We start from the raw sequence: 17797 nt of genomic DNA on the forward strand, positions 1-17797 counted from the left end.
TCTGAATCATCCTTACCCGGAGGCAGGGGTCTGGTCCTTAGTAAACTCTGAAGAAACTGAGGCACAGAGAAGTTAAAGCCTCTAACCTAAGGTCACACAGCGGGAAGTGGGAAAACCTGAGGTTCCAAAGCACTGGTGAAAAATCTGGTTAAGTTCTTGGCCTCCCAAGGAATCAGTTCTGGGGTCACAAAATCCAAGAGCCAATAACTGCAGGTACAGGGACTGTGCAGGCCTGATTTCTGCTCAACTCAGCCCTCGCCCCTACCCCCACCTCACCCCACCCACCCACTTAGCCTGGGAGCTCTCTGAGGGCAGGGTAGGCCTGCCCCATCCTGGCCTAGCTGAGCTAGGAAGCTGAGCAACTCAAAAGGCCCCCAGCTGGACTTGTGGGAATCAGCAGCCCAGACCTAATAGGCATTAGGTCTCTTACCTAATACCTCTTCTTCCTGACCTCCTGCCACGAGCCCTCCCCAAGCAGAACACAGGGTTGGGTCCCTGATACTCCCTGTGCCCCAAGGCAAGATGTTTCTTTTTACAAATCATTATTATTACTATCATTACTGTTATTTTAATTTAAATCTTTTGACGTTCAGGCAGATGTTTCTCTGTAGCCGTAAGGGCATGTCTGTGGGAGGATGGCACCTCCGGGACTGGCCTGAACTCTTGCCATGTGGGACAGCCCAACCAGTGGGCGGCCAGCTCCATCCTCCTCCAGGGGTCTGTCGCTGCTCACTTATCAGGCTGACATCCCACAGGGGGGCCACTGCCCTGCCCGCCCCTTCGGCTCCAGGCCTGCCAACTAGAACCAGAGCTGGAGGGGTGGGCAGGCGGGGGCACGTGGGAGGGGGCCGAGCCCTCACCACAGGCCTCTTTGCAGTTCAAAGTGACACACTCAGGCAGCCGTCCCTTCAAAGGCCAGACAACGCCTGCCCTGAATTGCTGCACCGGCAGCCCGGAGCCAGGAAGGCACTGCAGGGGTAAAGGTGGCCCTGTGAGGGCTGGCCACACTCCCATCCATCCCATCCATGGGATGGACTTCCACTATCCTGGGCAGGAGGGCAGACCCTGGCCGGCCCCACCCTGTGGTGTAATCCTTGGAAAATCACCTTCCCTCTCTGAATCTCACTGCTTTCACTATGTATTTGCAAAGTACTCAGAAGGCGCTCGGGGTGGTCATGCATAAAGCTGAAAACACTGATGACGAAGATGATGATTCAGAGCCTCTCTCTGAGAGGCACCGCCCCAAAGACAGGCCACCTGAGTGTGGTTCCCATCAGCTGCTCACTAGCTGTGTGACCTAGGGCAAGACACTTAGGTTCTCTGTGCTTTAGTTTCCTCCTCTGTAAAATGGGGCTCGGAAGGGATGACACCATGCCTGTTTGGCACCAGACAGGTCACAGATAACAACCCTCCCCCCAGTGCTGAAATGTGCCCTGCCTACTGCTAGGAGAGTTGTTCAGGCCAAGTCAGACCCACTGAGAAGGCTCAGTGCAGGTGCTCCCCCAAGCCTGGGTTCCCGGGAGCTGAGAAGTGGTTCCAAAGGCAGGTTGTGGCACCTGCAGATGCTGACTCTGTGCTGCATAGCCCCCCACTGGCTGTGTGGCCCTAGGTGTGTGGCTTCACCCCTCTGAGCCCCAATTCTGTCACCTGGAAACCCAGGCAAACAATAGTGCTTTTTTTTTTTGAGACGGTCTTGCTCTGTCGCCCAGGCTGGAGTGCAGTGGCACAATCTCTGCTCACTGCAAGCTCCGCCTCCTGGGTTCATGCCATTCTCCTGCCTCAGCCTCCTGAGTAGCTAGGACTACAGGTGCCTGCCATGACGCCCAGCTAATTTTTTTGTATTTTTAGTGGAGACAGGGTCTCACCGTGTTAACCAGGATGGTCTTGATCTCCTAACCTCGTGATCTGCCCGCCTCTGTCTCCCAAAGTGCTGGGATTACAGGCATGAGCCACCGCGCCCGGCCAATCATAGTGCTTTTAGGAAGTCTCATCAAGATCTAGGGTGCCATCTGAAGCTGGCAATCATCAGCTTGCCACCTTGGGAAAATCACTGCAGCCAAGTCAAGCTTCCATGTTGGCAAAATGGGAAATAATATTAATAAAACCTGCCCCCAGAGCAGTGAGAAGATTCAGTGAGTGAATCCCCATCAAAGCCTCACCACAAGCAGCATGAAATGAACACTGGCCATCATTCATTAGGAGCCATTTCTTCAACAAACAACATTGAGTTGCAGTACCAGCCCACCACCGGGGCACCAATCCCAGCCAGAGGCCAGACTCCACCCTCCCAAAAGGCTGCTGAAAGTTTTCTCGTGACACAATGCCTGGGTTCCATTTACTAGCTGTGTGACCTTGGGCAAGTTACTTAACTTCTCTGTGCCTCAGTTGTCTTACCTGAAAATGAAAATAATAATGGAAGCCATGTCGTAGTGTCATTAAAGAATGGAAAGTGCTGAGAGCAGTGCCTGATGGAGCACAAGTGCTAAACAAGCATCAGCTGGCGTTATTATTGCTGCTGCTGTCGTGCACGCTCCAGGTCTGCCCCGCCCGTCAGAAAGCACCATGCAGCTGGGCTTCCTTCTGTGGCTCACAAACTTGGGAAGTGTTAGCTCCTGAGAGGTGCCCCAAGTACCCTGCAGAATGGAGCTTCTGTGGGCTTCCTCTCTGGTCTGTTTCCCTAGCAGCTGGAACGCTTAGAAAAAAAGCACCCAGCCTGCTGGGCTTGTCAAAGCAGGGCTGGCTTTACTAGAACCAGGTTTGGTTGGTAATTTTGTGGTCATAACTATTTTCCTTACATACTGCTATAGAAAGGGGAACCCCTGCTTTTTTTTTTTTTTTAACCTAATTGAAGACACCATCAAGCGTAAATATGCTGGAGTTTTTAATAAAAACACGATGGAGAAAAATATTCAAAGCTCAATAATCAGAAGCAATTTGCGTCGCAAGCAGAGATGTGTCATTCCTCCCACACCCCCCTCCCCACTTGGCTGTGCTCTGTGCGAGACTGGCTTTGGGGATGGCAACTTTAGACCTATGGCAAAAATAATGAACAGCAGTGAGGCTTAGAGATAGCCTGAAAAATATCCTGGAAAAGAAAAACATATGCCAAAGAGTGTGGTGTAAAAGTCATATTTCATGCCTGACTTTAGAGAATGTTAATAAGGATTAGAACCATACTCCAACAGAACAACTATCAGTCAAGGCGGGGTAATTAATTTCGCTTCAGATCTCTGTTTGGGAAAATGAAAGCGGTAAGTGTTGTTTCGCAGCATAGAGATTCCATCGCACTAAAACAACCCAAAGAACTTCCAAAGCCATGTCTTGAACCCAGCTGAGACCTGGCTGTTGCTGGCGGCCTCTCCTGATCTGTCGCCTTGTAGATTTGGGGACTTTTTTCGAATCCTAACAATATCAAACTCTTTTTTCCCCCAGGATTGGCTAATAAATATGATTAAGATAACACGACCCAAACCACATGTCCTCTGCTCGGCCTGCAACATGTGGAGGACAGATGTGTCTTCCGTGCACAGATGACCCAGCCGGCTGCTCCCCTGAGGCAGGGACCCTGGGAGATGGAGTCTCGAGAGGTCCCAGCAGCCCACTGGCCCTCTGAGTCCCCAGCCAGGCCTCTGGCCTCCCCATGACCCACTATAGAGAGGAAGGGCCAAGCCTGGGGTGTCTGGGAGTCAGAGACAAGAAAGATGGTGGGATGTGGCACTGTCCTCACCTGGCTTTTGTCCCCCAAGGTCCCAGTTTAGTAGACAGAATTCCCAAGCCACGTGGCCCCATGTTATCCAGAAAACTCTCAAAATCATTTCATTGTCCAGGTCCACCTGTCACCCCCTCTTAAAGAGCTGGGATTGAAGAACCTTCCCATCCCTGAGACCTGGGCCCAGGGAAGACAGAGTAGACCAGTGTTAAAGCCAGAGTCTGGGAGAGGGTTCTCAAAAGGACTGTGGAGTTGCCACACAGCCCCCAAGCCTGGCAGCGTGCAGCTTGGGATTTCCGCCTCTGCTCTGCTACAACAGGACAAGTCCTAGCTGCACTTGGACCTTGGTTTTCCCATTTCTACTGGGATCTTGAAGAGCCCTTCAGCTGGGATATCCTAAAGCAGCCTAAGGTCCCTGTGAGTGTGGCCGTGCTGTACTCAACTGTGGTCACTGGAGGCCACGCAGAAGGCCCTGGAAATCAGGCCAGGGAGGCCTGGGCCTGCTGGCGTTGACAGCCCTGCTCCAGCTCTGGGGAAAGAAGGGGAGCAGGCTCAGAGGCCAGGGCTGGCGGGGGAAGAGCCCCTCCCACCCTGACCAAGCAGGGCTCCCAGCACCAAGGCAAGGCTCTGGGCCAAGGCATGAGTGAGCCTCCTTCTCTGCTTTCCCTTAGGGACAGGAGGGAGAAAATAGAAGAGTCCCTCAAAGTTAGCTCAAGCCAAGCAGAAGGGCTCCAGCTGGCAGGAAGAAGCAGGGCATTCTATCACTGCATAGAATCAATGAAGTCAGAAGCAAGCAGGCTGAGGGCAGGGCAGGGCACGTCTCTGAGTAAAAACGGGAAGAAGGGTCCCTGGTGGAGGGGCACTATATCGTGGATGAGCCTCAGCTGCCTGCAGGGCAGGGACAGGGTAACCCGGCCATAGGGAGGAGACCGGAGGGTCTCTCTTCCTGCTGGTCCCTACTCAGAGGCCACTCTGGTGACCAGACACATCAGGCTCCTCCTGAGCCCAGTGAGGTCAGGAGAGCCTGGCCAGGGAACCCTCTGACACCAGTCGCCGAGGCCTCCTTTCCACTGGGGCCGACTGGGCGTGGGCTGTTGCGTCCAGACCCTTCTCAATGCTCAGGCGGGGGCCTCCCCCAAGACCAAGGCCTCTTCCCTGCAGAGGAGCCCGGACGGACGGGCGGACGCTGCGGGCCTGGCCGGGCTGATAGGAACCATCTGCGTTGTCTTAGGCCGCCCTTCGGCCCACTATCCCTCTGAACTCGGCCGGTTCCCGCGGGCCGTTTGATGCTCGCAGGGTCACAGACCCCCGCACACAAATCACCGCCGCGGGGCTGGGGGTGGGGCGGAGGCGCTGAAACCTAATCCGCAGAGTTTGCTCCGCCGCCGCCTCCTCGCTCCTTCCCTCGCTCGCTCGCTCGACGCCCCCCACCCACCCCTTTCCAAACAAGGCTTATTTTTCTTGCCAAAAAAACAAAGTTGGTATCGAGTGTTTCGAGGGAGAAAGTCTCTCCCCCACCCCTGACCTGGAAGGAAGGGCCGGTTGCCGACTGAGCCGGGATTGCAGAGTGGGCTCCAGGAGAGGACGGGCGGGAGGTGAGCTCAGGGCTTCTGGCTCCATCGGTCCCCTTCCCCGCTCTCGCCTGCCCGTCCCATACTTAATGGCAGTGAATCCCATGGTCCCCGGCCCTGCCCTATCCCTCTACCCGTCCTGCCCGGAAAGGGTTTCCTCCATCGGAGCTCCCGGTCCCTATGCTGTCAGAGATGGAAGCATCACTTCCTGCTCCTTCTCCCTCCCCATAAAACAGCCCTTGCCTGCCGCTTTTACGAGGTGACACTCTGCTCTCAGCCCGATCCTCCCTGCGCCCGGAGCCTGGGCTCGGCGCGCAGGAGACTGCGTGCACTCTGGCGTCCCCGACCTCTGCCAGGGCGCACGGGGACTCCAGAGCGGATCCTCTACGAGCTCTAATAGGAGGCCAAGGAGCGGGGACATCAGAGACAAATTCCTCCGAAGTCCCCCCTCCGGTTCCGCTGACTGGAGCCTTTGGGCTGAAACCCCACGAGCTCCCCACCCCCATGTCCATGAGGGGAGCAAAACGGAGCCCCCGCGGGCACGCAGGCTTCGTTTCTGGGTGTTGGTTTTGCTTTTGGTTTTTTCAGCCGGTGCAGCGACCCGGAACAGCGCGGCCGCTTCTCCGACGCCCGCGGCTCCCTACTGCGCCGAGGCGAGCGCCGCGGCTAAAGCTCGAGCCTCGGCGCCCGCTGCGCCTGCCGGAGTTCTGCTCGTCCGAGCAGGCAGCGGGGCTCAGGCACGGCGGCGACGTCGAAGGGCCAGTCGGCAGACAGGGCTGGGTCTCCGCGGCCAGGGCACCGCAGGAAAGCCCTGCAAACGGTGGGACGAGGGTGGTGGCGGCGGCGGCGGAGGTGGCGAGAAAGGCGCCACGGGCCTGGCGGAGAAGACGGATTCCGTGGGGGTCGAACAAAGGAATTCGCCCTCGAAAGAAAGGGGCCGAGCATGCAGCCGGGAATGGCCAACCCTGGAGACCTGCAGGAGTGCGAGCGCTGCGACATTAGTCCCAGGGATCCAACGAAATCTGCCCCGCTGAGGGCCCCAGCCTGGCATCTCCATTCGGCCTCTCTCTTCTGGTCAATCCCGCTTTAATGGGGGTGGTGGGTGTGCACCCAGAGTTCCACCTTTCCTGGTAAGAGGGGACAGAGCAGGACCCGTGCTCTCGGTCAGAGGAGGCAAAAACGTCCCACTAACCCTCCCCCCATTCATCCTCTAGTCGTGGGGTCATTGTCCCCATTTTCCAGACGCTGCCAATTAAGGCACCCGCAAAACCACCCCTTCCCCCGCCCCCGCGGCAACGCTCCGGCTCCTGAGGCCCAAGCGCGCTCGGAAACGAAAAGCGTCAGGGGGCTACAGGGCCGGAGCCCCCTCTTCCCGCCGTCCTCGGAAGGGGTGGAGGGGACACGGTTGTAAGGTGCTCGGCTTCTTTTCTGTGCTTGACATGAATAAGGGGATTAGGACGGCAAGTTTCCGTCGTTCACTCCGTGGGACAAAGGGCCCCGCGGTTTGAGCGGCACAGCCTCTGATTAAACGACAGAGCCCTGTCACTCAGCACCATCCTAGGTACTTGTGTTCGTGACATAATCTTATTAGAAGATAAAACCGGCGAAATCCTTTTCATAATGAAAAGTTACATTTAATGGCCGGACTCGCCCCCCACCTCCCTCCCCGGAGCCTGCTCGCCTTTCCCCGTTGCTGTTGGATATGGCTCGCCTATAATTGGCATTTAAAGCACCAAGTCCGGGAGAAAAACGGGGTTTAGGGTTTTTGTAATCCCCCTAAACTGTCTTTGTTCGAAATCTCCACAGATACAAGTCTGTTAAGAGTAAATATTTGTGGATTGATACAACCACATTTCCCCCCTGCAAACCAAATCCAAAAAAAAAAAAAAAAAAAAAACCCGCCACTCGCCGCCCTCGGGCTGGGGTGCAGGAGGGAGGGGGCTGGGGTCGGCCCTAGCGTCCGCGCCGGGAACTCGGCTTTCGGGCCGCCTGGTTGCCTCCAGGAGCTGAGGGACTTTGCACATTTCTCAGGCGGGAAAAGGGTCTTAGATTCTCCCCCACTACCCCTAATTTTCTGTACTCTCAATAAACAAACCTCCCGAACTTGCTGCTTTTGGCCAGCCCGAGGGGGTCGGCGGGAGGGCTTGGGGAGGGGCGAGGGCTGTGCTCAACAAGGAACGAAAATGCCAACTCTCCCCACCAGTCTTACTCCCTCCAGCGGGAGCCTGCAGTGGCTCCAAGGAGAATCACTGACTCTTTCTGGACTGCGTAAGGCCCCACCTGGCGGGGCACCCCGAGCCCAGCCCAGGAGAGCCCCCGAGCCACCAAGGGTCGCCGAAACGCTGAGGAGCCCGAAGGCTGCTGCAGGGCCCTAGACTCTGGGCTCCAACCCAGCGCGTCCCAGGATCGGATTCCTCCATAAATCAGCGGCCGGGTGAAAGGGCTGCGCTTTAGAAAGGGCAGGACCGTGTGCGCGTATTAGAGCGCGCGGTTCCCAAATCCGGGCTAAACCCCTGGTGACACCGAAATTCATCAACCGCTGCTGGCGCCCACGGCTAGGCTGCGGAGCCCAGGAGCCTGTGCGTGGTGTCATCCCACTCCCAGGAAAGAACATGGTGCACGAACCGCCGAGAGGTGGGCCTGGAGGGGTGCGCGGGTGGAGGCCGCTGAAAGCCGCCCCATCTGCGTGTCCGGACGTCGTCGAAGGAAGCTCTCCCGCCCAGGGGAAGGCAATTATTCTAACCTTTTTCTTCCTCTGGCCAGGGCTGGCCCTACAGGGGGCAATCCGCGCAGAGGAGGTCAGTGACACCCTACCTCCCAGCCCTCGGGTAGCGACTCCCCCTCCCCACCCCTCCCAGGCTGGGCGTTCTCGGGGAGATTAGCAACAGTGTAGAGCCCGCACCTTCCGGAAGGTCGGTATAGGAGGACTTAGAGAACCCATCCGGCTTTGGGAGTTGGACCCGCCTAGGGGGAAATCTGCTACAGGGTAACTCTGGGCCTGGGGGAAATTGTTCAAGCTGCTCAGCCTCAGTTTCCTCCCCTAACCACAGGGTTGGGACAATACAGACAGTGAACTTCACAGGGGCTCAACAAACGCCAATGCCTTGCCCTTCTAAAGGCACTACTGCAGGCTGCCTCCCTGTTCAGTAAGGCTCTGCTCCTGCAAGTTCGCATCTACACTGACCATGCTCAGGAGTCTCTTGGAAAAAAAGGGAACCACGTGTCTCAGTAGTAATGAGGGCCCATCCACAGGCTGGCCTTCGCTCTGAGGAGCAGCCTCTGGCATCCAGACCGGCCCCATGCCCTTTTCAAGGGGGGGGGGGGAAACACAGGCTCCCAACCTGGGTGAGGAGCAGAAGGGTGGGCAAGAGCCCTCTGGGAGGCCTGTCCAGGAGGCTGCACTTTCTGGGCCTCCCACGCAGGACATACAATGCATTCCTGCCAGACGGGGCTGCCTTCGGCTCATTTCCCAGCAGGAAGGAAGAAAACATACATTGACTGCATGCCCAACACTGGCTGGCATCGGGGTTTGTTCCACTTTATTCTCAGAGCAACCCTGTAAGATTGGAATTACTACCCCCTTTTCACAGAGAAGGGAACTGAGGCTCAGGAAGAGCTGTCAGTCCTTCCCTAAAGGCCCTTGGCCTTTGTCACTGGGAGATGGAGACATTCTGGATCCCCATTCTATAACTGCCAATAAGCTTGCTCTTCCTTTGAGAAAATGTGCCCCACCCAGGACCCCTCCATTTGGAGGAGGTCACCCCAGAGCACCTCGATCCTCTGGAACCCCAAAGGCCTGGGCAGCTCAGTCCTGGTCTGGCGCCCACACCCAACAGCCCAGTAACTATAGCAATCCAGGAGTCACATGACAAGAGTCACAGAGTCCCCTTGGAAGGCAGGAGGCTGGAGAAGGGGGAACAGCAGTCACACCCAACTTGTCCCATCCCAACCCAGTGCTGCTCCTCCCCTCCTGTCGCTGCAGAAGCTCCCGGGGAGGCGCTTGGGGGAGGGACCCCTGGCGGCCCTGTGTCTCAGCATGCTCAGTTCATCTTCAGCTACCCAGCAGCTTGGTGGCCTCCTCATTCCTGCCAGCCCCAGTGGGCATCGCTGTTGCTCTGGGTGGCCGTCACAACCTTCCCCAGCTAGCCACCTCCCCACAGTTCCCGGGGAAGCCTCTCTCACAGCACTGGCCCAGCCAGGAAGCAAACATCTTTGTTTCTTCTGGAACCAGGCTCCAGGAACCGGGTTTTTCCTTCAGCAACACTTCCCCCCAGTTCACCAAGTGCCAAGGCCAGCCAGGTGCCCTGCCATCAGCCAGGACATTTGTCCAGGGCTGGTCCGGGCCAAGATCCCAATTGAGACAAAGCCTCCCCACAAATGTACCCACACATCCCCAGATCCCCAGCCCCTCATCCTCCCTTTGGGGCCCCAAGGTCAGCAGGGCAGGTCCAGCGGCTGCCAGTCAAGATGCTGAGCAGAAATGGATACAGTATTATCCAGGGAATAACAAAGGAAGGGCCCACGTGGAAATTTATTTGTACTGATCAGGCGAAGCAAAGGTAAAGGGCAGAGAGGAAGTGCTGTCAGCCGGCCTGAAACCCAAGAAAGTTGCCATTCTGAGACAGTGGCCCCTTATGCCCCACCACTCCTCACCGCAGCAGTAGTTAAAGCAAACACAGGCCCTTCACTGCCCCGTCAGTTACACCTTCCCCCCAAAATTACACAAACTTTGAAACATTTTTCTGAGAGAAGATGGATGCTTCAGGAGACTTGAGGTCAAGGCTAGGCTGTTTAAAGTATATTATTAACAAATAAACATTTACTGCAAAAAAAAAAAAAAAAGGGAGAGAGAGAGAGAGAGAAAAATCCTATAGGCCACCGGGGAACCAAATCATGTTGCTTTTGGCATCAAATGACAGGAGACATTTATGACATGAATGGAGAACACCAGCCGGTCGATGAAATGGCAAACGTCTGCCACTTCGCTTCCTCTACCTTCGTGAATCAACTTTTTCAAATATGGTTTTCAGCCTTAGCCCTCTCTCACTACCACCGTCTCTCCACTTCTGACTGCAGTGGCAATAAATATATGTAATTTTGGTTTTGCTCTTTGCTGCCATCAGCACAGAATCTGGTTGGAGAGGGCCGGAGGAACTTCCGGCTGGGTCAGCCAGAGAGCCAAGGGCCCTGGGTCCTCGGGCACCCCCAACTGACTGACAGCTCACACGCGGCTCCTTGGATGAGTAGAGTATCCCTCCCTTCCTCCCTCCCCTGGCTGAGGCTTGGCTGTGGTGTCCAACAAATTGGAAGTTATAACTCATGTCGGTGAGAGTATCCTCCATCCTTCAGTCTAACTGATGCCAAAGTAGGACTGGTTTTTTTCCTCTTCCTTTTCTTTATTTTTTAGAAACTCCAGAGCTGCAGGACAAAGGCGGCTCCTTGGAGAAGCATCGCCAGCCACCCATGGGTGGAAACCTCACAAGGCCACAGAGCCTGAGCTGGAGGGGCCTTCTGAGTTCCTGGATTGGTGTTTCTCTACCTTTTAAACCTCATCTTCCTTCTGAGAAATAGACAAATCCCCCGGACCTCTCCCCGACCTACCCCCTTCTCTATTGGCTGAGCTTTATTTTCTGTGGCTTCAATCACAAAACAGTAAGTACAAACAGTTCTTCACATATGAATTATTAAGCTTTTCCAAGCTATATGCAGGCCTTGGAGATGCCAGTTGTTTCCCGGTGGAAATACTGTTGCTCTGGACCACCCTCTGTTTGCCCCCAAAGGAAAAAGAGCCAGCACACCTAGCTACCCTCCGTCTGCCCCCAAAGGAGAAAGAGCCCAGCACAGCTGACCACCCTGTTGCGGCCCTTTCTGATAATGCAGTTGGCATCTGTGCGCACCCACACAATCAGGTTTTCCACCTCTCTTGAGGTGCAGGAGAGGATAACGGATCCCCCGGAGAATGGAATATTTTTTAAAGTTCCACCAGGTGCCTGTGTAATCCTCACAACCACCCTGCAAAGTCACGTCATCACCCCCAGTTTGTTGATGAGGCCCCGGCTCAGAGATGGGCAACCACTTAGTGAAGATCACACAGATGCTAAGACTTGGGGCTGGGAGGTGAACTCAGGTCTGACTCTGAGTCTAAAGCTCTTTTCGTGGCTGAGGAAGGCAAGACTTTCACAGCGTCCTACGAAGGGAAAGGCAATGGCTTCCCCAGGGTGCTCCTCATCCTCCCTGCATGGAGAGGCTCATGGTAAACCCTGTGTACCATGGAACCTGGGTATAGAACCTGTTGGCAGCGTGGTGTGTGTCCTTGGAGACAAGGTATTCCCTGCCATGCTCATGGTGAGAACAGTAACAGCAATAACTTCCAGAGTATGATAACAAGCCAGGCAAGATGCCAGGTCCTTTGGGGCACCTTATCTCAAGTCCTTATGAGAATACTTGCCCCCAGCAGAGTAAGTCCCCATTTCACAGAGGAGGATCAGGTAGGTGCCAGGGCCGTGTGGTCCCTAAGCCTGGCTCCAATGGACAGGGCAAGAGAGAGCTGACAGTCACCAATCACATACCCCAGAGGAGATCCTCCCAGCCTGCTTCCCCCACTCAAGAAAAATAGGGCAAACAAATAAGACCACACCAGCCCAGCGCCCGGGGAGTCGAGGGTGAGCCAGGAGTCACTGTGAATAATGTCTCCGTTCAGCAGCAGGGGACTGCAGCCTCAGGAAGGCCTGTGCTTACCGTCTTGCACACAGCCAAGGTGCTGGGGTTAAATGGAGAGGTACCCTCCAAAGGGCCAGAGGGTCCCCATACTTGGGCTGCCAGGGTGAGCCCTTTGGACCTCAGCCCCCAGAGACAGCACCATAGAAGCCTTTTTGTAAGGCAAAGTCCTAGCTCCTCCTCCCAAGCAGACAGTTTCCAGGACAGGCGCTCTGCAGCCCTGAGTGAGTTTGATGGTTGGGGCAGGGGGGCTCGCTGGTTGGGGTACACACTGGGGAAGGGGTGCTGCTTGAGACTGGCACCCTGCAGGAGGGCCTATGGGAGGCCTTCCAGGCTGGGAGAAGTAGCAGCCAGAGAAGGCCGGAGCCTGACTGCTCTCCCCCTGGGCCACACCCGAACGCGGGAGCTGGATGGGGAGTGCGGGGGGAGAGGTGAGCCTCCCAAGAAGGTCTTTCCCGCGGTAAACACTTCCAAGGAAAGGAATGTGCAGGGCACAGCGGTTGGGGCACTGGAGCCACAGCCAGCTGGGGGAAATTTTTTAAAAACTCACCCCAGGACTCAAGAGGGCTTTTTGTGAAACTCAATCAAAGCCTCGATACTCCCCTTCTGCCAACGTAGGCACATCCTACCTGGACAGGCGAGCCCAAAGGGCCCCCGGCGGGCCCGGCGGAGCCCTGGAAGTCTGTGCCGCCGAGAGGCTCGGCCTCCCGGGCAGGCCCTGCGGGCGGAAGGGCGCCGCCGCCGAGGTAGGAGCGCGGCCCGGGCCGGAGCCCCGCGTCTCGCCGTGCACAAAGGCGCCCGCTTGCACCCCAGCGGGTCTCGGGTCGCTAAACCTGGGAGCTGTCTTACAAGCGATTAGACTCCATTTTGTGACAGATTTTTGGACTCTCCCACCGACCCTCCCCCCTTCCGGAGCCTCCTCCAGGAATTCTCCACCTCTTCAGGATAAAAACCCTTTCCAGACGAGCGACAGACGGCAAGAAAAGAGAGTTACATAATTCTATTCGGCCAAGCCGCCAAGAAAAAAACATGAGAGTGGGGAACGAGCCTTATTTTTCATTTGTTCTCCGGTGGAGGACGGTGAAAGGTGTTCCTGATTTGGGGGAGGCTGCGTTTCCTCTCCATTTCCTAACTGGTTTTCTGTCTGAAAAGGCTGCTTTTTCTTTTTTTTTGAAGGAGCCCCCAACAATCACACATGGGGAAAAAGGAGACTTTTGGAGTTAAGAGTGAAAATGCCCAAACTCCGCGGCCGGCGCTCTGCTCTGCCCGCCAAGGATGTACAAGAGGATTTTTATCAAATTCGGCTCAATGTGCCCCAGTGTCAATTAATCACCCCCGTGGTGCGTAAGAGAACTTGGCACTTCTGGGTGTCTGGGATCTTTGAGAACAAATCGAAAGGAGGAAGAGACATTTACTAAAAATGGCAACCTCTTTTTAAGGACGGAGCCCTGCAACTCAACCAGGGGTGAGGACACATTTTTCAGAAGTTGTGTTTTGTGGGGGGATTGTTAATTTCCCAATACCGCTGACGCACCGACTCGACAAAATCAAGAAGGCACGTTTCTGTGCCCGCTTGCTTGGATTCCTGTCTGAAAAGCATTTACGCACAGATGAAATAAATATGCATCTGCAATTCTCAAAGAAAAAAAGAAATGTGAATAAAAAAATTTTTATTGTGCAAAGAACATCCCTTTCCAGTGAGCTGCTGCCTGCCTGGAGCGGTGCTCCATCTCCCTGTGAAACGACTCACTGGGTATTTGTCCCCAAGATTGTCTTGATAACAACCACCCCACCCCCCACCCCCCACCCCCAGCACATCCTGCCGGCCGGCCTAACAGATACCTAATTGGCGTTATTGGAAAAAATGGAATGAGGGAGGAGGAGTGAACTGTCCACAGCTAGAATAATGCACTCCCCACCCCAGGCTTCAGCCCCACAGGATCCAGACAGAGTGAGGTCTTCGGACCTGAGATTCGCCCTGTGCCAAAAATCATTCCCAACACACCGGACTGCACTGAAGAAGCTGGCTCTTAGGTGACTCTTTCCTTTTCTTTTTAAAACAAAATATACCTTGGACAAAGCAGTCGCAAATGCTTAACGTTTAATTGTTTTGTAAGATGAGGGGGTGAGCCGCTCATCTCTAAGGCAACATCCAGCTGAAATTTCATGGCTTTACCATTCTGTGCCTGAATAACCAGGGGTTATCCTTTCTTTCTTTCTTTTTTTTTTTTTTAAAGAGAAGCTCCGTAAATAATTATGGGGAGTGGAGGGAGGGCAGAATATGTACAAGCGATTCATAAGAGTCTTTTCGATATATTAAAAAGTTTTTTTCTTTTTTTTAAGCTGTGCAAATGATTTGGAGGCTGGTTCTAGTTTCCTGGGCCCCCTTCCCCCACGTGTTGTCGTCAAGGCTGGTGGCTGAGCTGGGTGTAAGTGGCACTGCCAGAGCTCGGGATCAGGCAAGCAGAGTGAGGCCAGGGGTGCAGGTCGTGGTGGGGAGGGGGCTAGAGGCTGGTGCACCCTACAGAGGGGCTCCTCTAGCCAGCCCAGAGCCCACAGCCACATCTACCCCAAACTATTTTCCCCATTCAATTTGTGCTGCTCTATGCTTGAACTGTGACTGAACGGACTGGCATCTCCCTCTCCGGGAACTAGAATCATATTAGTCCAGGGCACAGCACAAAGCCGACCTACGGCAGTGTGCCTAAATCTGGGGTGCTTCCTACTGAGAGGAAGGCCTCAGCTGCACTCTGGGACCAGCAAAACAGCTGAACCTCTGAATGGACTCCAATCCCTACCCAAAGATCCCTCAGCCGGAAGAAAGAGCTAAGTGCAAAAAGCAGCTCAGGCTCAGCCCCCAGACCACCAGGCACAGCCAGAGCCTTTTGGGGTAGAATCCGATGCCCTCTCTAGGGCTCTGGCCTACACTATTTCCAGGCCTCAGTTAAACAGTTGGGCTGCGCTGCTTTCCACTAGGCCCTGGACTGGGGACAATCCCTGGGCAGAGCAGGTAGGTTGCACTTACCACGAGGCGCTGGCAGCCCAGCTTTTCTTTCCCTGGAAGCTTGGGCATACACAGCCCTCTCTGAGCACCAAACCACCTAAGCAGCCTACCCACTCTGCAGCCTCATCCAGGACGGTTTTCTGGCATCACGAAAGTTTTTGCAGGCACCCACTGTGTCTGCAACAGAGCTTTGGGGATCCCCACACCCCTCTTTCAGTTGTGGCTCCTCACTGCCTCCCTCCCAATTGCAGTGCCAGGCAGAAAACCCAACAGGTCAAAAGAAAAAGCCTGCATGTCCTGTTATCTGTCCCCAACCCCGGCCATACAAATCCAGTCTCAGCTGAAAACTAGTTAGCAAGAAGGGCTCAACCCACATCTCCGTCCTCAGCCCTGAGGTTTGGGTTATACCAGGGCAGAGCGGGCCATCCCCCTCCTCAATACACACTACCAGAAAGGAGGCCTTGTGGGGAGGGCTGATTCAGTCAGCTCCTCACTCCCATTGGGAGCCCCAAATTGTAACTTGCCACCTTTTGAGGTCCTCTTCCTAGAATGCTTCTCCAACCAAAGAAAACTGCAAGTACAAAATTCCTGCATGGAACGGTTTGGGGAATATGGACATTCTTTTCTCTCCATCAGGGACTAAAAGTGCAGCAGGGAGCCTGGCAGAAAGGGGGCCTCCCTTGCCGCTCAGGCCGTTCAGTGTCCCAGCACTCCACCTCCTGGCTCCTGGCTCCAGGAATCCCAAACCCCCACACACCAGGACCTTGAAGCAGTCCGCCAGGCTTGGCTCCCTAAAACATTGTTTTCCTTTGGAAATCAATTTTGGGTTCCCAATTCAGGCCTCCGTAGCGCCAGACCCTATATCCCAGGACCCAGGCACCAAATCCCTCGACCGGCCCAGCGCAGGATTCCGGGACAACGGATGGCAACTGGGGGCCGTCCGGAGGCTCCCAGGACCCCATCAGTGCCGGCTGGGCTGGGCTGGTCCGCCCCAGCCCCAAGACGCGCAGTTCTCGGAACCCTTGGAGCTGCCCGGCCCAGCCGCGCACAGAGCCGGCGGCAGAGCGGGCGCGGGCCGGGCCCGGCAGGGGGCTGACCGGGCTCGAGTGCCGGGCGGTGGCGGGGAAGGAGGACGAGAAGCGCTTACTGTTGGTAGTCTTGTTTGCAGTACAGTTTCCGATCCCGGAAGTAGCAGCTGGTGGTGAGGGCTTGCTGACACGCCGCGCACTGCAAACACTCCTCGTGCCAGGACGACTCGTTGACTCGCATCAGGAAGCGGTCGGAGATGGGCCGCTGGCAGCCCTCGCAGACGGCGGGATGCGGGCAGTCGGAGCCTGTAGCGCACAGGGCGAAAGCCCGGCCGTCAGCGCCGCCCGGCCCAGCCCCGGCGTCCCGGTCGCACCGGGCCCACAGCCCCCGGCCCCGAGGGCTCGGGCCGCCCGGGATCACCGCCTGCCGCCTGCGCTCCCCGGACCGCCGCGCCAGGGGCCGTGCGGCCCCGGTTAGTCCGTCCCAATCCTCGGGCTCCGGCGTGGAGAGGCCGCGGGCCTCGAGCCTTGGCTCGGCGCTGTGCTCTCCCCTTCTCCGGAGAATCCGCGCTCCGTGTTAAGACAAATGAGAACGAGCACGGCGCAGGGTGGCCGGCTGGGACCAAGACAGGCGAGGTGAGGCTGGGGCGCTCGCTGGCTGACACGCCCCACGGTGGCGTTCGTGGTCTTCTATCCCCGATCTCCCCAAAATCTGTGGTTTGAGTGACCAGGGAGACGTTTTTCTCTTAGAATCTCCCCCACCCCAGGTGACCTTGCGCCTCTCTCAAGCTCGCCAAGGTGATTGCTAGGTCCTCCATCACCCCTGCCACCCGCCACCTACCACACCGGAGTGGCAGCTCTAGAGCCTAGGCCTGGAAAGGATGGTGGGTGGCGACTGGAGCTGTCCTGTCTCCTCAGGACGCCTGCCAGAGGCTTACTTGCGGCCCTCTGGCGATCACTCCAGGAGTCCTGTCCCTGCCTCCTCCCCATGTCCTGCAAACCCATTTCCTTTATCCGTTGGCCCGGACGCCCGTGTCCACAGCCGGACGACGCCCCATCCAACGCCCGAGACCACTCGGGAGTTCCGACCCCGCACTCACCCAGCAGCACCCCTAGAGTGGCGGGCCCGGGGCGCAGGGCGTGCTCCTCCATCTTGATGCCGTCCAACATCTTGGCGCAGTCCGTCTGCCCGCGAGGGAAGCACCTCTCCAGCGACTCGGGACCTGTTGCTATATCCATGAGACGCGGGGCGCGCTGCGGACCCCGCCGGCCGGGCTGCTCGCCCGCCGGCCCGTCCACCCGCTCTCCGCCGCCGCGGCCCTGGAGCCGGGGAGGCGCGGCCCCCGCAGGGCAGGGGTTGCGCCGGCCCCCGGCGATCGTGGAGCGGCGACGCGCTGGCCCCGGGCCCCGGCGTCGTGCGGGCGGGCCGGGGCGGCTGCAGCCCGCGCCGCGCTCTCCCGGACACTTGCAGCCACGCGCGCCGGCTCCTCTGTCACCTGCTTGTCAGTCCCGGAGCCCGGCGGCGGCGGCGGCTGCAGACGGAGCCGCGGGGAGGAGGCGGCGGCGGCGGTGGCGGTGGCGGTGGCGGCGGCGGCGGGCGGGGGAGGGGGTGGGGGTGCAGGGGCGGCCCCGCGGGCCGCGGGGGGCGCGCGCGGCGCAGCGGGGTCCCGGGCGGGGCGCAGCGGGCCGCGGGGCTCCGTGCGCGCTCCCCGCGCTACTCCAGTGCCATGGTGCGCCCGCGGAGCCGCCGGGTTTAGAGCTGGGGCTG

At 57.1% G+C, this 17797-nt stretch overlaps 1 protein-coding gene across 3 annotated transcripts in view; it reads right to left on the reverse strand.

The window, feature by feature from the left end:
* The window catches only part of LMX1B (LIM homeobox transcription factor 1 beta), an 86233-nt gene extending 68437 nt beyond the window's left edge, over positions 1–17796 (reverse strand). For all 3 annotated transcript variants that reach the window (XM_055269919.1, XM_055269918.1, XM_055269916.1), the window contains exons 1-2: positions 17130–17796; positions 16149–16335 (exon numbers count right to left, since the gene is read on the reverse strand). In XM_055269919.1, coding sequence (XP_055125894.1) covers positions 16149–16335; positions 17130–17268 — 326 coding nt within the window. In that variant the 5' untranslated portion in view covers positions 17269–17796. The remainder of the gene's footprint in view (positions 1–16148; positions 16336–17129) is intronic.
* Position 17797: the final 1 nt, after the last annotated feature.

This window comes from Symphalangus syndactylus, chromosome 3, assembly GCF_028878055.3.
Source record: "Symphalangus syndactylus isolate Jambi chromosome 3, NHGRI_mSymSyn1-v2.1_pri, whole genome shotgun sequence".
NCBI classification, from domain to species: domain Eukaryota; kingdom Metazoa; phylum Chordata; class Mammalia; order Primates; family Hylobatidae; genus Symphalangus; species Symphalangus syndactylus.